Genomic DNA, 21,264 nt, shown 5'->3' with positions numbered 1-21,264 from the left:
CTATCATGGCCGCAATGGCGACCACGTTACGTGGTGTGGTGGCCTCCGTGTCTGTTTGAGAATAGGGAAACCACGACTGCTGCAGATAGGTGCTGGCGAAAGACCGCGATAACGCTTATCTGCTTCCTGAATTTATTGCTAGCGCAACGAAAACGCACCCGCCAACCGCGCTTCCCTGCCCATTCCGATGTTAATTAGCGTATTCTTGGAGTGTTATAGATTATGGTTACGACGTCTATCAGTGCTACGGAGAACAATACCGAACGAAGTGACGACGTTGACATACTTTTGACGCCGGCGAACGCGACACGCTATGTGGCTGCCTCTGTGTTTACTCGTTCTACTAGCACCTTTCGTGATCTTGGGTCAAAAGAAGTGATTTCCTATTTAAAAAAAAACGAGGTCTATCAGAATTTATAGTATAAATGCTTACTGTAAATTGCCGCATTTTCTTGTAGAGCTTTTTATTGTCAAAAGTGTCTGTAAAAAAATTTAATTAATCGCCGCATTAACCTAGTCAATTTGCATGATATTAACATGCAAGCATTCAGTCTCGTTATGGAATCGGTTTATTGGCTTTTGAGTAATTGGTCCAGATAATTTTCCAAAGGAAATAAAAAAAAATGTAGTCAAGATCTATATTCGCAAAGTAGGTCAATACTATTGACAGCTTATGATTTTGTTTAAAAATAGCAAATTGTGTTGTTCTGATTGACCTACTAAGCATATCGTATTTCATTCATTGTGCATAGAGTAAACCAAGAATACCAATTGTACATTATGTTGCATCTTTTAATTGTGAACAATCAAGTGAACAAACAATTTATTATCTAAATTAAAACTTTGTACATTATTAATTAATACTTTATACATTATTAATTATTAATTATTCGATAAATACTAAAATTTATATAAAAACTGTTGGCTGATTTCAAAATCATTTTATCTACTTAGGGTCAAATGTTGTGCATGTCCTTAAAACTTTGTCATGACAATAGAGGAGGATATGTAGAACGTCGTCGATTCCGTTTATCAGTACCGCTACGTTCAGCCAACAACCGCCAACGATTCAAACTATTCGCGTTGCCAAGTTTATTACATAATTCTGCGGGTAACAACGTTGCGAATAGCTGGAAGCATAATCAGGTATGAGTTTCGCGCGCCGATTACGCAGTGGATCTGAAGCGGCTAAACTCGATTAAGCAGACGACAGCTTAGGTTCTAGTTGGGATTAGGATCAAAGCCCAGGGTTTATGGGACGCGAGATGTCTGGTTTAATGCCTTGAGGTTCCCGGCGTGCGTTCTACCCACTCTCACTCTCTCTCGCGGCCGCAGAGCCTCTCCGATCTGTATTCCGATGATTCGCGCTGCGAGTCTCGATCTCTCGGACCAGAGCGACCTTATCAGAGAGAATTCGTGTCTGATATTCGTTAGTCCTTCCCTCGCCTCGCTTCTCCTCGCGATAATTAATCTGATTTGCGTATACACGATACACACGTCGCTAGGAATCACTGTCGTCGTGACATTATACGCGATCAGCTTTCGTTCTCATGCCATTTGTGGCGGGCCAGCCACGTGATGAAATCGTCTTTCGTGACTTTCTGCTATATCTGCGACCGTGTCAGATCGAAAATCTCTGATATCTTTTTTTCTTCCCTAGCTAAAAGCAGACCCTCATTTCATTCCGGTGTGCAACACCGGGATACATAAATTATTCGCTGTTAATTACCGGGAGCAGCGTATCAGACGTCACTTCACAATCGCGCTAAATATCTCGTGACAGAGGAGCGTCGCTCAGTGAGGTAGATAATACAATCAAGAAGCCTTATAAATTATTATATCAGATTCTAATAATAAATTGCACATTATTAATCAAATCGTCGACTATGAGTGTATATTTATATATTACAGTATTAAAAGTAGGATTACGACGACAAAGATAAAAGTAGAAATAAATCAAGGGTATAAACTTGTTAATAAAAACTGAACATTCTTTTTCTTTTGGAATCTTAATTGTTAATTCTAATGTATAACATATAACGTATAACTAAATTAGCAATGCAATTATTCAAAATTTATTTCCCTACGTCCTGGTTTTTGTTGGAAGTTATATTAAACGAGAATCGAGTTAAATTTTCGAGAATTACTTTTAAACGTCATACTTCGAAGACATGAAAAACTGAACGATACGTTTGACATATTTCGAATATAAATGTTTATAAACATCTCGCGATTTGCTTTTTGAACTTTAATAATCGATGACGAAGATAAAGTTAATATCGTAACATCGCAAATATACCGCCGTTAATGTGACAAAACACCTGAAATATTAATACATCAATAGAATTTGTCGGCGAGGAAAGTAAATGATTTATTTTCGCGTGACGATAACTTCGGGAACCCACGGCTGCTCGAAACTGCTACGATTGCGGAGATAATGGGAAGCATTGTGGGAGGACACGCAAGAGCGGAGACAATCTTGCGTATAATATTCCAAGAACCGTTAACCGTTTAGACGCAACGAGTAAATTTCCGGCGCGTCTTTGTCCCTCTCCAACTTTTCTGCCGGCAGCGACGCGAGGATCGCACTTGGAAATAATTAAATTGTGGAACGTGCTCCAGCGCGTGAAGGGGGACATTGAGGGAATGCCCATTGTTATTCCGAGAAGAAGCCCGATGCTGCCTCCGTTATCGAGGAATTAGACGGTAACACGAGGAATTAAACAAGGATTTGAGAGAAAAGCGTAATAAAATCGTTAAAGAAGATGACATACAGACGAGAGCTATCGGAGATTGCAGTGAATGGCCAATTGTCTTAATGAGAGAGTCGAGATGAAAGGATTATTGAGTCCAACACGTGGAGATCTAGACATGTTTAACTTCATTAGGAAAATTTCTCGCACATTTACATTACAATTTGGATAAAGCAGCAAGAAAAGTACGATTATAGAGAGGAGACCGAGGCACGTTAGCACAGGAGGCGCGTTGACACAAGAGGCAAGTAGGCACTCTGTTCTGTTTATGTATTTATGCCAAAGGAAACAAGTTATATGTAATAAATATGTTTTTTATAATATCAGTATTATTCCCAAAGTCTTATATAAGAAAGTATTAAAATAACGATATTACACTTTGCATACTTATTGCCTTTTTTAAATCGTAATTCTAACATGTTTTACTTATGATACACTATATTATGTCCTGACAAAAAGCCAATTTTTTTACATTTTTTAAATTAAATATTTAAATTTAATTAACATTAAATTTAAATATTTAATTATTTTATAAAGGGATATATTTTCTATATTTTTTAATTTATATATATTCTGGGTGCCTTTGTAAATTTATTAATTTATGATGTTTACTGTAAATTAATAAACTTACGAAAGTATTCACTTTTGATGAGCCACGTTTGATGTAAATTAATTAAAAATGTTTAAAATGTTTTAATTTAATTCAATTTATTAATATTTTAAAACATTTAAATTTACAATATGTATATATATTTATATATGTGTCCGTTATAGTATTAAAAAAAAACTTTATTTTATTAATCGTGTTTGAACTAACGAAGCAATATACCAACTGTAATATTCGTTGCAGTTGATTCTCTCTCGTATCTTGATCAGCACGATCTGCGCAACAATCTCGTCTCATGTAACATACAATATCGCACAATATCCATATAACCGTCAGGCTATCAAATTTTATTCGTGATTTTCGTGTTGGTACGTATATTTTTGAGATATTTTTCACGAGACGTTACGGGACGAGTGGAGCATCCCATGTAAGCGAACGCGACTACTTCATCTTCTCTCCGAGTGCTTCGAGTGGAGACGGTTTTACCACAGAGTGAAGGAATCACGCCGACTGAGATTGTTTTTCAATTTGAGAGAGATACGATTTATATAACAGCCCGCGAGTGAGTGTAAACCTCCATGGAATTCCAATAGCCCCAGGGGCAAACAGCGAAGTGAAGTGATGTGTCTATGCTCGTTCCCTGGGCGATCGTCGAAATCGTAACGATATTGATACTAAACGATTTTTATATCTCGTACTACACGGGACTTCTCGAAAATCGTCGACGAGGATCTTCCTCGGACCGTAATTTTCGTAACAATCGGTTCATCGTCCGTGTTTAAAATTCCCACTTGAACTATAAAAACTGCCACAGAAACGTGTTGGATTGAATGTTTAAGAAACTATAGAATCTCTAATTTTGAAGTATAATTTTGTTTTTTAGTAAACTGTTATATTGCATTGCCTTCTATTTTTTAAAAATATTCCTCCGTGCTATTTATCACCGTCGCAAAGTTTAATAGCGTATCGTAATATACTTCGCCCCAGCATCATGAAGTTTGCGACAGAGTAAATAAATATTGTAGTATCATTTAACATTCGAGAAAATTTGTTATTAATTCCATTTTCGTTATTCATGAAACATATTCCGATATTCACCGTTGCTTATCGATTATTTTCCACGGCATTAAACATTGGTGATTGTCTTTTACTAAGCTGCAAAGTTACAGATATTTAAACAATTTTAATTTAATTGATATTTAGATATAAATTGCAGTATAACTTTATGCAAAAATAGATTTTTATGTATAACAATTTTTTTTATATTTTTTTACTATTTACTTTTTAAATAATTTTTATTATCTATTTTGAGAAAATATTCTCTTTTTCTGTCTGTCTCTCTCTCTATCTCTTTCTCTCTCTCTCTCTCTCTCTCTCTCTCTCTCTCTCTCTCTCTCTCTCTCATTCATGATATGCTGGTAATTTACAAAACAATAATTAAACTCAAATTAGAAATGCTGGAAATCAAGAATTATTTAATCTATAAATTTTTTGTTCGTATATATTGTTCGTATATATTTTATCTGACGTGATATACGCGTATTATTATAATTTTTCATTTAAAAATTAAAAGTGAGCAAATAAAAATTTTCTATTTTTATTGCATCTATTTTGGAAGAAAGGAACAGATTCAAAAGACTAAACATATAGAAAATTGACAAAAAATATTTTAGACGTTTTAAATATTACATGTTATCTTTGCAAGATTTAACGATTAAGATCCAAAATAATTAGGATAAAAAAGATTTTGGATAGTTATGTTTCGATTTATTACATTAACATCTGGTATGTAAGTATGAATTGCATACACATACATATGGAAACATAGCTCTATATGTAGGCCAAGATCTGTAACATATAATTGCACGAGAACGACGAAATGTACTTTACGTGCAAATGTTAATGGCATTACTACTAGCGATGTGTACACAATGGCCACAACCGTAGTTCGTTGCTTCCTACTCTGTTGGTCAAATTTACTCCAATGAAATATGAACACTTTTATCACGATAAAATAGGAATTTCCATCACCCCCATATGAATACCTACTGTTACAGACGCAGCGCTGTAATTTAATGATAAAATGTTTTCATCATACTTAATTGCTTTATAAAATGTAAAATCGAAATAATGTCCGCATTTAGTAAATGATTTTTGCAATGAAATAAAGTGGCATGTAAAATATTTTACAATCTGATATTTGTGATTTCATAAAAGTTTAAATGCACATTCTTATTTAGTTTAACGAATGTATGTCATTTGATGTAATTATTAAGTATTTTTATTTTTAAACACAACCAAGAAAGAGAAAGAGAGAAAAAGAAAAAAAAGGATAGAAAAAGTTTTATTTCTTCTACAATAATTGCCCTAATTCTTTATATTCAATTATGTTTTATATTTATACTGATTTTATTTTATATTGTATTAGTTATATTGGATTATATTCTAACTTTTAAATTTAATATTCTATCCAAATTATCGATTATTATAGATTACTATTATATACATTAGAAAAATCAAAATGTCGAACACCATATTATACACAAAATTAAATTCTAGAAACAGAATTTTTGATCACAAATTATAATATACATGTCTAAAATTTTAATATAGAAATAGCTCTAAATTTTTAAAAATAACAAAGTATTATATAGGATAAATTAGAATATGATGGCCATATGCAGAAAATAGTCGAGGGCTATAATTTATTTGTAAATCTAAAAATAATTTTATGTTGGACTATCAAAATGAATATATAAGATGAGCAAACTGGTTGCTAAAATATCAACACTTCTGACGGCATTATTATCGCTTCAGTGTCCTACATAATTATTTTGGTGGTTCAACTTAAAATTATTTTTACATCTGTATCCGACATATTTTTTTATGCTCCAGCGAAATTTGTTTTTTCCTCTGCAATGTAAAATATCAATAATAATATGATTACTATCAGAACAAAAAAATTTGTTCTGTACTATAAAAATTAATAACGTAAAAAGAAAATAAGCTATAAAGAATCAGCGTTTCCTACGTAATTTGTTATTTGAATAATGAGGAGTCTTTATTAATTGCTTTTTAATTTTGAGAAAATTAATTTATATACAAATTTATAATTTTACTATTTAGTTTGTTTAGTAAAGTAAACATACCAACTTCCATGAAAATCTGAAATAGCTAAGTTTGAGGAGACAAATAGATGGAATTGCTTGATACAGAATGGCCTCGCTTTAATCTCAAAGTAGCAGGATGTCGCAAAGAGTTGTACAAGTTTCGGAATTTTTCTGCTGTATTTGAAATAAGCTTGCGTACCAAATTCGTGCAGAGTTGGAACATTCTTTTTAAATTTTTATTGCCTATCCATTCTCTTGTTTCTTGCATAGCAGAAATGAAGCGGTACAAAATCAAACGGTTTTCAACATTTATACCTGTCTGATTACTAAGATGAGACAGATAGCATTCACTAACGTCCTATACAGCACACTTACACACGCATACGCGTACGTACGAATCGATCAAAATTGATTGATTCATAATTCAGTATACGCGTTTATTTCGTTTATCTACGTAGAATGGAAATAAAAGGACAACCTTAATCCCGGACGCGCGGCGCAAAGGGAAAAGTCCATATTACATTTTCGGAATACACGGAATCTGGTATTCTTTTTACGGTAGGATGAAAGAATGATAGATAGTATCTCGAAATTTCCAGTTACCGAGTACGTGCAAGTTTGTCTCATATGTGTGCAGCTCTGGCCACGCCGACACGCAGGATTGATGAGCTCCGCGGTCGGATATTGTGCCCGAAATAAGAGATACCGGAAGCTGTCACTCGGTTTGGGTGAAGCCGTCGAGTATATGCCCCGTGCGCTTGCTTGCTTGCCTGCTTGCTTACTTACTTCTTCGATTAGGGACCGCCGACGCTTGCATTGTTCATGAGTATAATTCTGGAAACGGGTTTGGTTGCGCGCTTCAAGTGTAACCCATTTCACGGGTTATCGAGATGGGTATTGATCCTTCGATCTCGAATAGGATCGTTACGTTTATTTTCAGGAGGAACCCTGATGCCTCTATCAATGGTAATACGCGAACGTGCGGGGATTCGGAACTCGTTTTATCCACTATCGTTTCCTCCCTGTACCTGTTCTCCCCTGTCCGTTCCCTCTGTTTATCTCTCCCGACCTCTTCGCGCGTTAGGAGATCTCCCCATCTGGATTTACATAGATCCCAGGTCGGACTGAAGATTACACATCCGGATACGTCGGACTTTGCCCGATCTGCGTATGAGGGCAAACCAGAATTTCACATGCTCTCAAATATAGTTTTCGAGTGCATCGCGTGACTTAAGTGGAATATGCGTTAAATCAGTATACGTGAATTATTAAGAAATAGTCGCAACCGTTTTCGGGTATATGACCTAAATCTACAAAAAACCGTAAAATAAAATTATGGGTAAAAATAAAAGAACATCACGCGACACGATGCGTTCTGTATATCAAAATCGATATAGAATCTTGTAAATTTTACACGGAAAGATTGGTTTGGATAAAAACTTGCAAGTTTAACTAGATAGATCTGAAAATAATTTTGTATTGGACGTTTGATAGTTAATTGCTAGAATGTCAAAACTTTTAACAGTATTATTATATAATACGCTCAAACATTCAGTATTTATTAATTATTTTGATGACATAATATATAATTAATTTTATTATAAAATTAAATATAATTAAATTACTATTAATAATTAATAATTATATATTTTTTATCTGTAAAACACTTTACAAAATATTATGCTCTTATGGACTTGTTATATTTAAAATTTAAAACAAAATTTTTTATGAATGACTATTTTACATAAGACTCCTCTAGAAAGCAAGTACGTTGGAAGAAAGCACGTTGTTTTTTTTATCAGCAACATCGTTTCGTTTGTATGCATATGTATAGAGTCGTAAACGAGAGATTTAAGTTCAATTAAAACTGTATTGCGGTGCACACACTACGTACTTTAAGCATCGATTTACGATATACTTATATCTGTTCCTTATATGAACAATTAGCTCCAGTTCGATTACTGAGATATTATCGATTCACATCTTTGCGTGCCGATCTTTATTTTCCATTTACTCAGTTTACCAGAAATCAGATTAGATTGCTATTTAAGAGAGGGAGCGTGCTCATTATTTTTCATTTTAGTTCTTCGTGAATCGGGCTACATTAACACATGATTTATAACTTCAATTTAATCTTTAATGGTTTGCGGCGCACTTGAAAGATTACTTTATGAAATACGACACTAATTTAAACACTTTCACTAAAAAGATGGTGTATCATAATTTTATATAAATAATATTGAATATATTATAAGTTTTTTTATGTTTTATTTTGTGGTAAAATAAACGTTAATTAACTCAATTTTGCATAAAATAGCTCTTTATAACATGTCAATATATTATCGACATTTCATTAACATATTACTCATATTATTTATATGAAAAAATATTTACATTTGAGTTGAGAAATTACAAAGGCCACTTTTAAATTAAACAATAACAGTATTACGAAATAATCTTAATGGCATACAGGCAGAATGAGAGATAAATAAAGTTTTACATTTTAATTTTTTTTTAAACATTATTTTAATATTTGTGTAATATCATTGAAAACTGAATAATGCTAATAGATATATAATTAATTTATAGACTTTGATATATAAAATTGATATATAAATAATACAATGTAGAAAAAACAAAAAATTTGATTGGTGCAACTGTATAATTTTTATAAATTGTTACAAAAATAGATTTTAAATTTATTGAATTTTCTACAATTATTTATAAGCATTTTTTATCGTATATTGATAATTCAATCGTTAAAATAATTTGATTAAGCGTATTAGCGCACAATCGAAAAGTTGATTCAAATTTTAAGTGAATTATAAATACATTATTTATTCATGAAGGCTAGATTAGAATCAGGCACACAGTTAAGAAACTAGAACTTCGTGTTCACATTTGAAAAATTTATTATCGATTTTAAACATACATAGATATAATTGCATTACTTTGTTAGTGTAATTTTTATTTATACTGACACTTAAATGAATATTTCAAATATTTAAAAAATTGAAAGAATTATTTTTTTTTTATACAAATTACTTTATATTTTGCATTTATTACTTTGTCTGGGTATGCTGTAAATAATTATAATAAAAAATTTTGAGAATCATAATTATATTTATCACCTACATTTGTCTAATCTTCCAACAATTTATATCTCAACTTTTTAGTAATAATTTTTTTTTAACAGAAAACTGAATCAGAAATATTCTGTAAAAGAAATTTATGAATAGTTAATCGAAATTTATGATTAACTATAAAGAAATAGGTCATATTATATAGAAGACAACTTTTATGGATTGTCGTTTAAAAAATAAATATATTTTAATATAACGTTGAAAAATTATTCAATTTCTTACTTTCTTTAATATAAATAAGAAACTTGAAAATAGCACTAAGACGGATATTAAATACTTGCTATCGTCTTCAGCTCTTTTAAATGTAGGGATTTTGTGAATATATTGGAATCGACATTCGTGAGTTTTAAAATCCTGATGTAGCAACTTCTTTCATAGCGAAACTCATGAAAATATAGCGGGTATTATTGGATATATAATAATCTTCTTGCATGTGGAAGTCTAAATCTTCTTTTATGAAGAAGAAAGAAGCTGATATCGTACGTCAAATTTTACATCTTATATCAGTTTCGTATAAACATTGTGAATTATTATATAGTATTATTTATATTAGCTTTATTACATTATAAATTGACTCAAACTTATCATGTCGTTGTTTTGTTGGAAAAATAAACCATCAAATAATTAGGAGATATATTATATAATAATGAATTGACATATGATATATATAAAAAAATTACATAATTTCCTTATATCACGTAATAAGCAATTAGTATTCACATTTTTTATGAAATTATTGAATTTATTTTCAACGACAACAACTACATTTTGTCTGTTAGACGAACGAGATTAAGAGCCCGTTTTACTGCACGGTTATATTTCTAAATGAGCAGCGGTGACTGACGATGCATGAGGGCACTCATTGCACTGACGGACGTGCGTAATGTACCTGGTCTTGTAAACGACCGCTTGTCGCGGATCATGAATCGAGCAGTTCGAAATAATTGACCGATCTTATTCGTCTTTCTCTTCAACAAAACATTAAAACTATACAATATACAATAAAATATATACGATAAAACTCGTATCAAGTTTAATGAGCTTAATCTATATGCGTGCTTGAACTTCGATATAATTACTGTAGCTTGCTATATGGACGAAAAAGAGCAATGTGTAATCATAGCAATGCAATTAGTAAAGAGATTTTTGTTAAAGAGAAACATGAATATACATTTGGAAAATGTACAATATTATATTTCTGATAATGTGTGTCAACTATTTCAATGTTTTCGTTATTTCATATGTGAGTATGTCATATTTAAACTGCAATAACATAGTTATTTGAAACAGTTGTGTAGTGTAGTTCTCGAATAGTATAGTTTGCACTCAAATTTGCACAAAAGAGCAGCAATTAAGAATTTTAAATTCCGAAATGTGGTAATGCCAATTATGATATAATATATGACGTAACAAAAATAAACGTAACAAAGAAGATGTAGGATTAATTAAAAAACTGTTCTTCAAGAAAATATAAGAGTGTGCTTGTATAAAGAGAAAAAAAATCAAGATGATGAAAGAATTAAAACTTTTGGATATGTTGTAAATTAATAATTCATTTGCCATTTTTGTGGATTTCTATTTCCGAAAATCCGATAGAATCAAGTATTTGGGGAGAAAATGAATATGCAAATGTCGCATGGGACAACATCGATTCCGTTAGGTGAGAGAAATACTTGAGTATACATTAAATTCCGGGCTATAGCGGCGTGATGATGCACGTACCACGCTATAAACTGTTGCTAACTTACTTCGTATCATCACGCGTAGTTTCGTAAGTATATCGTCTCTCGAAAATTTTCTTTGAAGTAGTAATTGGCTTGCTTATTAATGGCCTCTTAGAAGTTTCTAAGCTTGATGAGCGGGCCGTCTATAAAGCTGAGCTTAATGAAAGGAATTTTGTTATATATTGTACAAACAATCTTGTCACTCTCACAATAACGTTTACTTTATTATTACCATAATAAATTTTCACCGCAAAGTATTTTGAGGGCCGATGTAAGAAAATCAGTAAAAATCGTTGCTATATTAGACTATGTTAGATAACCCAATTTTAAATTATTAGATATTATCACTAAAGTTGCCTCTCGTCAGAATATAAAAGATGATTTTCTCGCTCGCTTGCATTTCGAATCTTCGAAAGTATCACGATGGAAACGCCATTTATATGATGTAGTTTAAGTCTCCCTTCTGATTTGCAACAAGAATTACTTGATAAACGGCCACACTCCAAATTTGATCGCGGCGCAACGATGTGACGGCGTGCGGTGATTTCGAATGACTTTCCTCTTTTAAAATCGCGCCCACACAAGAGCATCGTAGAATTATAAAGCGCCAAGCTTAGTCCTCGCTTGACCCGCTTACGTTAACTCGAGCTATTCACTGCCGAGTTTCTCGAGTACTTTGCAAACTTCCGCGCGCACGTAGGTTGGCTATAAGTATAAGTACTAGTAAGTAAGTAAGAGTATGTATACCGCCGCGTGTGTGTTTATATGTAGAGCGTTTGCGCGATAGCGTGATACTTAAGTCGAGGACGTTCACGTGTTACAGATTTACCCAGGTTTGGCAAACCGTTGAACAACCTCACAGTCTCGGTGGGTCGCGAAGCTATTTTCACCTGCATCGTCGAGGATCTCGGACCATACAAGGTAAGATGCAACATTATGGCCCCAGCCATCCTATTTCCACGCGCGGTTGCAGCCATACATTGCGCCGCGCTGCCATGCTGCCGTTGCAATTGCACGCCGCGTTGCGCGCGCTGATATCTAGCCATATGATCGAGACTGGGTTTGATAACTGACATCAGACTGTGCAAATTTCATTAGATATCCGGGATAAAATTATGAAACATTTCCCCGTTATTAGAACACGATCCTTTTTTTTTACCAAAAAGTAAAATCAATAAAATTCTCATTATTTCGATTTTATTAATAATCCCGTCGCAAATTTATTCTTATTTCAAAACGCATGTTTACTTCTTATTTCAACTTTCCATTAATTTTATTTAAAGGAAAACAATTTATAAACTTCTTTTAACAAATTTATGCAATTCGCAATTAATGTAAGTTTAATATGAATGATTTTCTTCTTATTTTGGCCGGATCCGTAAATACAAGATGAAAATCAGATGGCGAGAGAGTTTGCAATGAGTTGACTATGCAAATACAGATCTTTATTTCTAAATTACGAAATCACGACGGTAACTCTCATGCTAAAACATAGATACGCCGTAATTTGTGATTTAGAAAATTGGTACTAAGATGCTTTGAGCGGCGCGGCGACGTCATTACTGAACTACGTCTCGACAAAGTTCTACAGGGTTGGGGAAGTTAACGAACAGGACAAATAAATTCAAAGCGAGGGATTGGAGCGCGAGGATCACAGTGCGTATCTGGGCAACTCTATTTAAGTAGAAATAAAATCCCGCGGGGTGTGAGTTCAGCAGTTTGTTAAACGGCTTCTCTCTCTCTCTCTCTCTCCCTCTCTCGTCTCGTCGTCTTTCGACCGATCGTTTCTCTGTAGCTCGTCTGTCCCTCTCTTCTCTCGTTTCCTACTTACTTTCCATCCCTCTCACGACACAAGCGTTTCTCGTGGAAATACTACCCTTTTCGATTCTCCCCGTGCTCTCTTACCAGACCGCGCTCGAACCACGTATGGAGGAGTTATAGTTTTATAGATACCGCCGACCTCGCGACTGTGTATATGTTTTTCGCGATAAAAATGCACAAAATTGTTTTATGGCATCGCGTGTGTACGTGTGCCTGTACGGGCGTCCGTTCGCGTACGTTCGAACGGAATCGATGCATTATCCTTGCGCGGTTGGTCAACGGCATCTCTGCGGAAATGAAAACGCGCCGAGTCACGTTGACCGCCACGATGCTCGCGAAAAGCGTTTGGTGAAAATAATTTAAAAAAAAAGAGAAAAAAAGCGCGTGCCGCACACTTTGCTCGCGCCGGACACAAAGGGGCGCACTTTCAATAATCGATGCCGACGACGTACGGTTGCCGCGGAATTAACGCTTTTTAGCGTAACTCGTTTTAGCACACATGGTAGTCGCATACGGCGCGGCTATAACCGATATCGCGTGATTGGCTCTTTGCGCCGACGGTATATCGCAATCCTTTCGCATCGTTAATAATAAGTTATTAATTTCCTCTGGAGCTGGACACGCAATTAAGCGAAACGCGGAAGGCCATGGTATTATCGTTTCGAGACGAAGAAAGAGAGGAAGAAAGAAGCTTAAATATATTTTCAAACACACAGTAACGACACGAGGAAAGTTTACGTTAGTGCAACGACGCTGCTGACATCGAGTAGTTTATTTATATTTCAAGTTGCAGCATGAGTAATGGTAGATTTTATGTATAGTGCCTTCTGAGGAGGAAACGCACCTCAGATATTCTCCGCTACTTTGAAATAATAAAGCGTCTTATTACGTCTTATTACGACTCGCAAGGTGTTACGACTCTCGTCGTGCGTTATGTAGTGTATACGGAGGATGGTACCAATTCTGCTAATTAGCAACAAACATGTCATTTATACATTATATTACGTCTTACATCTCTTTGAATTATTGTTGCGTTTTAGCAATCGTTACTTATACACTATGTTTTTGATATCAGCTAAATATAATACATTAAAATAAAAAGAAAAGATGTAAATGATTAAATTATGTATTAAATTATTATATTAATAATTTGATATTACGTTATATTCGTTAATATATCAATTTTTAAATACATATAATGGCAACTCTTTCTCTTTTAAAAATATTTCTAAAATAAATTTTAATAGGTACACAACATTTACTTTGATTTTCTTAAAAGTTATGTAAACTTTATTTTAAAATATTTTGCAAACAATCACGTACATAATATTTTATAATTTTATATTTTTTCTATACGTGTACATGTATATTTTTTATAATTTTAAAGAATTAAATTAGAGTGCTAATTACTTCATTAATCAACCTAGGAAAACTAGCAAGATAAATTCAATTATCCTTTTTTCGCAAGGAATATATATTTTTGCCAAAATCTTATCACAGAATAGAGTTCGTCCGATATGCTTATAGTTATAACATTTTCATTTCTGCCGCGCCTTATGAAGTGCGGAAATAAGCGTACTTCAGAAATAAAACGATTTATGTATTATCCTGACTCTCCGGCAAATTTTAAAATTTCATTAAAGGGCCGAAATTGCTTCCTGCGGAAGTGGGAATAGTATAAGGCAAGGAAGCACCCCAGCCAAGTATTTTTACGGTCCTAAACCTAATTGAAGCTGGGTCCTTAAAACTCGTTGGGTTTCCTGGGAGATTAGCGCTCGGAAATTTTTCTTCCTTTAAATAATCATGATTCCAGTATTATGTCAACATTACTTTTTTATTCCATTATTCTTTATTTATGTACATAATGTATTATATATTTAATATAATTTACGATAATATATGAAATGGCATTTGAATAGAATTTTATGTGAAAATTGTTGAATTGTTTGCATCTTGAACAAATTTTCGAAGTTTTTTGCTTTTGTTAAAATACATACAATAATGTTAAAGTACATTTGAAAATTATGTACCGTGTTAACATTAATTAATTTTAAAAAACCGTTAAAATATTTTACTGGAATAAACTGTATGTTCCGCAATGTTCTATAATTGCCTCGTTGCATAACTTTTGCCTCAAGCGTCATGTTTGTGTCTATTGGTAAAACGTCCATATGTTATATTGTGAGTGTTTGCAACTGCCCCATCAGATTACGAGTTTGATCTCGCAAGAGCCAACCGTGGCTGCCAAATGGTTATACAACGTCATCTATTTCTACGCCGCGAACAAATCTCATTTTCCAGGCAAAATTTTATTTCCTTCGAAATTGGATGTCGGAAATAAGCATAATGGAAAATTATGCTTATTTCACCTATACGTATATTCGCATTAGTTATACAATTACGTCTATAACTATGTAAATGTACGAATCACGTAGAATAAATAAAAAAAAGGTATGCAATTAGATTTAAAAAGTTTAAATTTTTTAAATTCTGATAAAAAAAGTTTATAAAAGTGCATTCAGGTTATCGAGCCAAACCTCGACCCGCGAGCATTTCGGTATGCATTTCTTTGGCTTTTGTCGAGCGGCATAAGAAATAATCTGGTCGTACCTTAATGTTCTCGGCTTCCGTTTTCCATTACGATAAGATGTCAAACTTAGCGCGACCTTATACGGGCTGTTTCGCGCCGAGTAATGCTACGCTTACGTCTAATATTCTCCCGAGGGAGCAAACTCACGAAATCATTACGGCCTGTTGCAAACGTATTGTGTACTTCCTCGCTGTAGCATTCGGCAAATTGCGCATCCATGAGAGAGAGGCATGGTAACGCGGAATATTCCACAATCCCTTGACGATCCTTGATTACTCCGTGGTCCTTACCGACACGATGCGCGATTTCCCCCACATATCTGACGTCGGCTCTAATGTGACGGACTTTGGATCAAGGTGCTTAACATTCGGAGAATGCCGGCACATCTAACGTCTCTCTCTCTCTCTCTCTCTCTCTTGCGGTCAATAGTAGGAGCAAGAAAGCCGATGCTGACGTGAGCATGAGAGAGAAGCCGCGTTCAGTGTTCGCCTCTGTGATTGTTCGTGCAAACAAACCGCAGTATTAATTATTCGCGATACCGGCGGTTGCATTGAACGGGGCAGCGGCAGTCGGCCGGATATTCTCCGAAGAAGCCGATGTTGTAGAGGAGTTACGATCTTGTCGACGATAATTTCTGAATCCTGGGGGAAAGGATACGGCGCTACGGGAGAGAGAAGCCGGCTGAGATTTCCTTTTGAGAGTAACGACGCGTCAATGTTCGCCGTCCCTATTTCGCCGCGGTTCTATCCCTTTGCCTCTCGCCAATTCTGTTTTCTCTCGGTACACGTGTGTACAATCAAAAGTGAACTCTTAACTCGTCCGCTCGTTCCTCACACTTCGCATCTGCACCTTCGATAACTCGTGCCAGTCATTGTCGCCTTTCTTGTGACAAGCTCTTGATTCGAGCGAGCAAATTTGCATTAAATTCGTTTGCCGTGCTAAGCGCACGATTGTCCGATGACAAGTTAATCCTACGCGAGCGGAAAGCGAAAATGACCAAGACGGAATTCCACAGTTACGGTTAAACCACCCTAGCTGCTATCTTGCCTCGTTTCTCAAGCTCACCGCACTTCTCGGCCGTCCCATCCCCAGTTTGATACTCCTTGCTGCCCTCCCCCTCCCCCCAAAGGCGAAGGGGTACCAATATTAATATCGCGAGAGCACTAATTGCTCCAGCCAAATACGTGGAATTCGCGGAGCGAAACCCCGGGATGCTCTTTGCGTTACATGCACGTTGTGTGTTGCGCCATCGATCGAGGAAACCATTATATTTGGAGTGGATTATAAGTGGGCGAGATCGGAAACGCGTTTCCTTCCGTTTACGGATACCGGTCTGAGATGCAAATTTGAATTCACCCTTCGATTCAGTTGCATCGTCAGTATACCACACTATCACAGCACTTGAAATACTCGCTTCCTATGTACGTTATATAAAAGTGCAATAAAGTAAGACTTTAATATGCGTCTAATCGAGCATACTGGACTACATAATGTTCATTAGCATAATATATGTTAAATCGGACGTTAACTATCGCGGTACGAAATTTACGTTCTTTGTAATTTTTATTTGCATTAAGTACGAACAATAAAAAAAGGGCGAGCAAATTTGCGAATACATTAAACCCGTTTGCTGCAACTTTCAACAATACGGTAGACCTGTTAGATAATTCAATGACAAATTAATTTTAATACTTGTATAACGTAAAACGTGGTTATGCATCTTGTAGAACTAGATTAAAAAAACAACAACGAAGTAATCCCATTGTCGTGATATCATTGGAAAAATGTCGCAGATTTCTGTCATAGATTATGAGGGGGAAATGTATATGGCTAATATTTTTTAGAATGCATTTTGGAAGTCTCACTTATCTCCGCAATATTCGTGCACGAAATCGAAAAAGACGGCGGTACTTTCTTCTTGGCTCTCGCCAACAGATGATGGCACTTGTAAAGTTCAAATCTCGTGTATAGCTGCTTGAGAGAGATCGTACTTTTATACGATCGGTCATCTGAAGTAACTGCTTCAAGTATCGTACAATATAACTATGATATAATACTGGTTTTGTTTTCTGTGTTAAAAGGTGAATGTTTTTATCTTTACGCAATTACATTTTATATAACAACATCTATATATTTTATAGCTATACAATATTTCTTGGAAAAGATAAATAACAATGTATTTCTATTGAATTACATAATATAGTAATAAATAATTAATTTTCTTCAACGTACGTACGAATCAAGAAAAGAACTGATTTATAATAATTTCTCTTTTTTACACTTATTTATTCATCCTTTTAAATCTGCTATCTATTCTATATTTAAACATTTTTAATATACATTTTATTCAAACTATATTTATAAAACAGGCCTATTCCATATCTTTACCTCTTTATTATATAAAACATTCATCTATTTATAAAATATCTATCTTTATTGTGTCACTTACACCTACCTTACTTTTTCTTACTTCTGTCTTATTTCTACCTAAACCTACTTCTTATCTACTTTTCTAAATATTTCCTTCCTTCTGTCTTTTCCTTATCTTTTTCTTCTTTTTCAATAATTCTATTTTTTTCAAAGTTTCCTTATTATCTTTACTCTTGTCTAAAAAAATCCTAGTTCTACAAACCATTCTTTATTTTCTGACATTTCCTTAGTGTTCACACAATGTACAGTTTTTTATTTCCCCAAAAATAAGTTTATAATAATGTTTAAATAATGTTTAAAATAGTAGCAACAGACAAATAAATATTAAACAATGTTTTTTTTTTATCTTGAATATCATAAATGTTTTTTAAATTCTTATAATTTTTCCCAATTTAGTATTGATTGGACTTTTTTATTTGTTTTCTTTCTTTGAGAATCGTCATCGATTTCTTAAAATTGTCACGCTGCCGCCACCTTGTATTCTGTTTGTGTTTGTTTTGGCTTTTTCTGTTTTGAAAACAACTTTTTATTGCTATTACACATTTTGATGCGGAAGACACGTTGAGAATAATAAAGTATTCGAATACCACAATAAATGAGGAATTCTCCAATTCTCGAAATAAATCTAATCAACTTCTTAACACAAAGAGATCATATGTAATTATACATGAAAAAGTTCTCTCCCCCCCCCCTCTCTCTCTGGAGAAGATAATATATTAATAATATCAAACAAAAATATACTTCACGAAATAGGTTTTCAGGTCCCTCGAACCGTTTCTAGATCTCGTAATTTTTTCGGTACTTGCTGAGAGCTTCGGGTTACATCGAAATAGATTTCTGATACTTCAGTCAAACGAAGCGGACACTAGCGAATCCCTTCCTAATGGACTCATGCATCGTTGAACATGCTCAACAAGATTGGCCGCACTTGATGCAATCGTACTTATTACGACAGAAATGATATTATCGATACGAAATATTTGAAGAAACTCGCTCTATCAATTCGCCCTCTTTTTCATCTCTCCCTCTCCTCCTGACCCGTTCCCATCTCTCGCGAGTGCATGTGATAGGATGCGCGCTTCAATTTCATTCGGTATTGCTGGGCTCTCTCACGTGCATTACGATGCAGTAGTCGCTGCAACAGCAGCAACGGCAACTGCAGCTTGTAATCTAGAAGCGGAGAACCGTGAGAATCGAAGGGTGAAGATGAAGCGCGGAAGTAGTCAAGGAAAGTGGGGTAACGTTTCCTCAACGCATATCTATATACACAGTTTCTGCACACGCGCCTGCATACGTGCAAAGCAGTCGCTGCTTGTACGAAAACAGCTGGCTACGGAAGGAAGCTTACCCCATTTCCGACCTTTCATCCCGCTTTACTGTTTTTCCATCTGGCTCTCTCTTTCTCTCTCAGAGCAAATCTCCGTGGCACTCTTGTCCCCCGAATACGCCCCGTTCTGAACCGGCTACACTGTCGTAAAACCACGTGCATGCGGCCATCGCGCGAGAGTTAATTGAACTTTATCACGTCAAACGATTCGGCTGGCGAAATTACTTCACAGTTGTTTAGTTTCGAATCACGTGGACGGACGGTGAAATCGATTGAGTGTGGTCTACTATCAATAGCGTTATATTCATCCGCGGCGGATGCAGCTTTTCTGCCATTTTATTGCGCAACCGGTGAGTTTTTTTAAAGATCGTAAAAAAATTCGGCCCCCTCCAACATTGGTTTCATAGAGGCAGAAAAAAATATCGCGATGGTCTTTTATTACTTCATTGTTTTCAATTGTACAAATACATTAATCAAATTCTAATTATGGATGTCAAATTATTATTATTAGCATTAGTCAAAAAGATTAAAATACACCTTGATATAATTAAAAACAATGAATAGATATAATGACATTTTTTCTTGTTCTCTTTCTCTTATTTAGAGATAATTTCATATTTTCAAGCAAAAATGTGTTGTAATGGTTCAGAAAGAAATTATAAACATATTTTTTGTTATGATAAAATTACACGTATAGCTATTCTGAGCACAAAGGTTTATTTCTTCATTATTTCCATGATAACATTACAGACTACAAAAGTGATTTTAATGTTAATACATGTTTTTAAGTTTTAAAAATAACTGTAGAAAAACACAAAATGTAAAAATAGCATGTATTAAGAGGTAGCTTTTTAAATCTACCAATTGAAATAACTGTCTGAGATGCAATTTATCGCAAAATATCTTTATCAAAACTTTATTAATTTTTAAATAAGTTTATATCTCTGTCTGATAAAAATGTATTCTAATAAGAGAGTTTCTTGCATTTTATTTAATATTTTTAAATAATAGTACTGAAAAACACATAAAATATAAAAATTGTGAACGGTATATTATTGATCATTGACTGCAAATAAAATTGTTTAGTTGTTGAGGTCATGAACTCATTTTTAGCAACATCATATTGTGATAATTGTACTTTCTTGAAATATTTATAAAAAATATATAATATTATGTAAAAAGTATCATGACGACTTTTATCTATACTAGACCACAACATTGCGCGCGCTTCGCGCGCGCCACTTAGCATTTTTATATTGAACATTGCACTTTTTTTTCTTCTGTAATATTACTCTCACACACTTTATCATATTTAATGCCCTTCTCTATCTCACGCTCTTTCTCCCACTCTCTAAATTATTAATTATAATATTAATGATATTAATTATATTATTTTCATATTGTTCAATATTACTCTTACACTTTACTTTCTTATTTAATCCTCTTCTTTATCTCTCACGCTCTCCCACTCTCCTCCCTCCACCCCTCTCTCACTCACTAAACACAAATTAGTGATTATATTATATTTTCATGTTTCTCAATATCACTCTTACATACTTTATCTCCATACTTAATCCCCTTTAAATAAATTAAAAATTATAATATATTATATGTAATGTTACCTGTTAATTTTCAATCAATTTTCAAAACTTTCACTTTCTGGCGAACTCTTTAGAAAATTATTGTACGCGTCCGGAACTATAGGAAAACTGTGTTAAAATAAATAGAATTCTCGATATTCGATTAGCATTTCCCGTCA

At 34.1% G+C, this 21,264-nt stretch overlaps 2 protein-coding genes across 4 annotated transcripts in view; one reads left to right on the top strand and one right to left on the bottom strand.

The window, feature by feature from the left end:
• The window catches only part of LOC105832496 (soluble guanylate cyclase 89Db), a 169,300-nt gene that overhangs the window by 59,198 nt on the left and 88,838 nt on the right, over positions 1–21,264 (bottom strand). The window lies entirely within an intron of this gene.
• LOC105832499 (opioid-binding protein/cell adhesion molecule homolog) overlaps positions 1–21,264 on the top strand; it is an 89,023-nt gene that overhangs the window by 21,238 nt on the left and 46,521 nt on the right. For both annotated transcript variants that reach the window (XM_036288645.1, XM_012673501.3), the window contains exon 2: positions 12,161–12,258. In XM_036288645.1, coding sequence (XP_036144538.1) covers positions 12,161–12,258 — 98 coding nt within the window. The remainder of the gene's footprint in view (positions 1–12,160; positions 12,259–21,264) is intronic.

This window comes from Monomorium pharaonis, chromosome 6 (assembly GCF_013373865.1).
Source record: "Monomorium pharaonis isolate MP-MQ-018 chromosome 6, ASM1337386v2, whole genome shotgun sequence".
Lineage (NCBI taxonomy): Eukaryota > Metazoa > Arthropoda > Insecta > Hymenoptera > Formicidae > Monomorium > Monomorium pharaonis.
The sequence above is the reverse complement of the archived record's forward strand: the minus strand, read 5'-3'. Positions and strand labels throughout refer to the sequence as shown.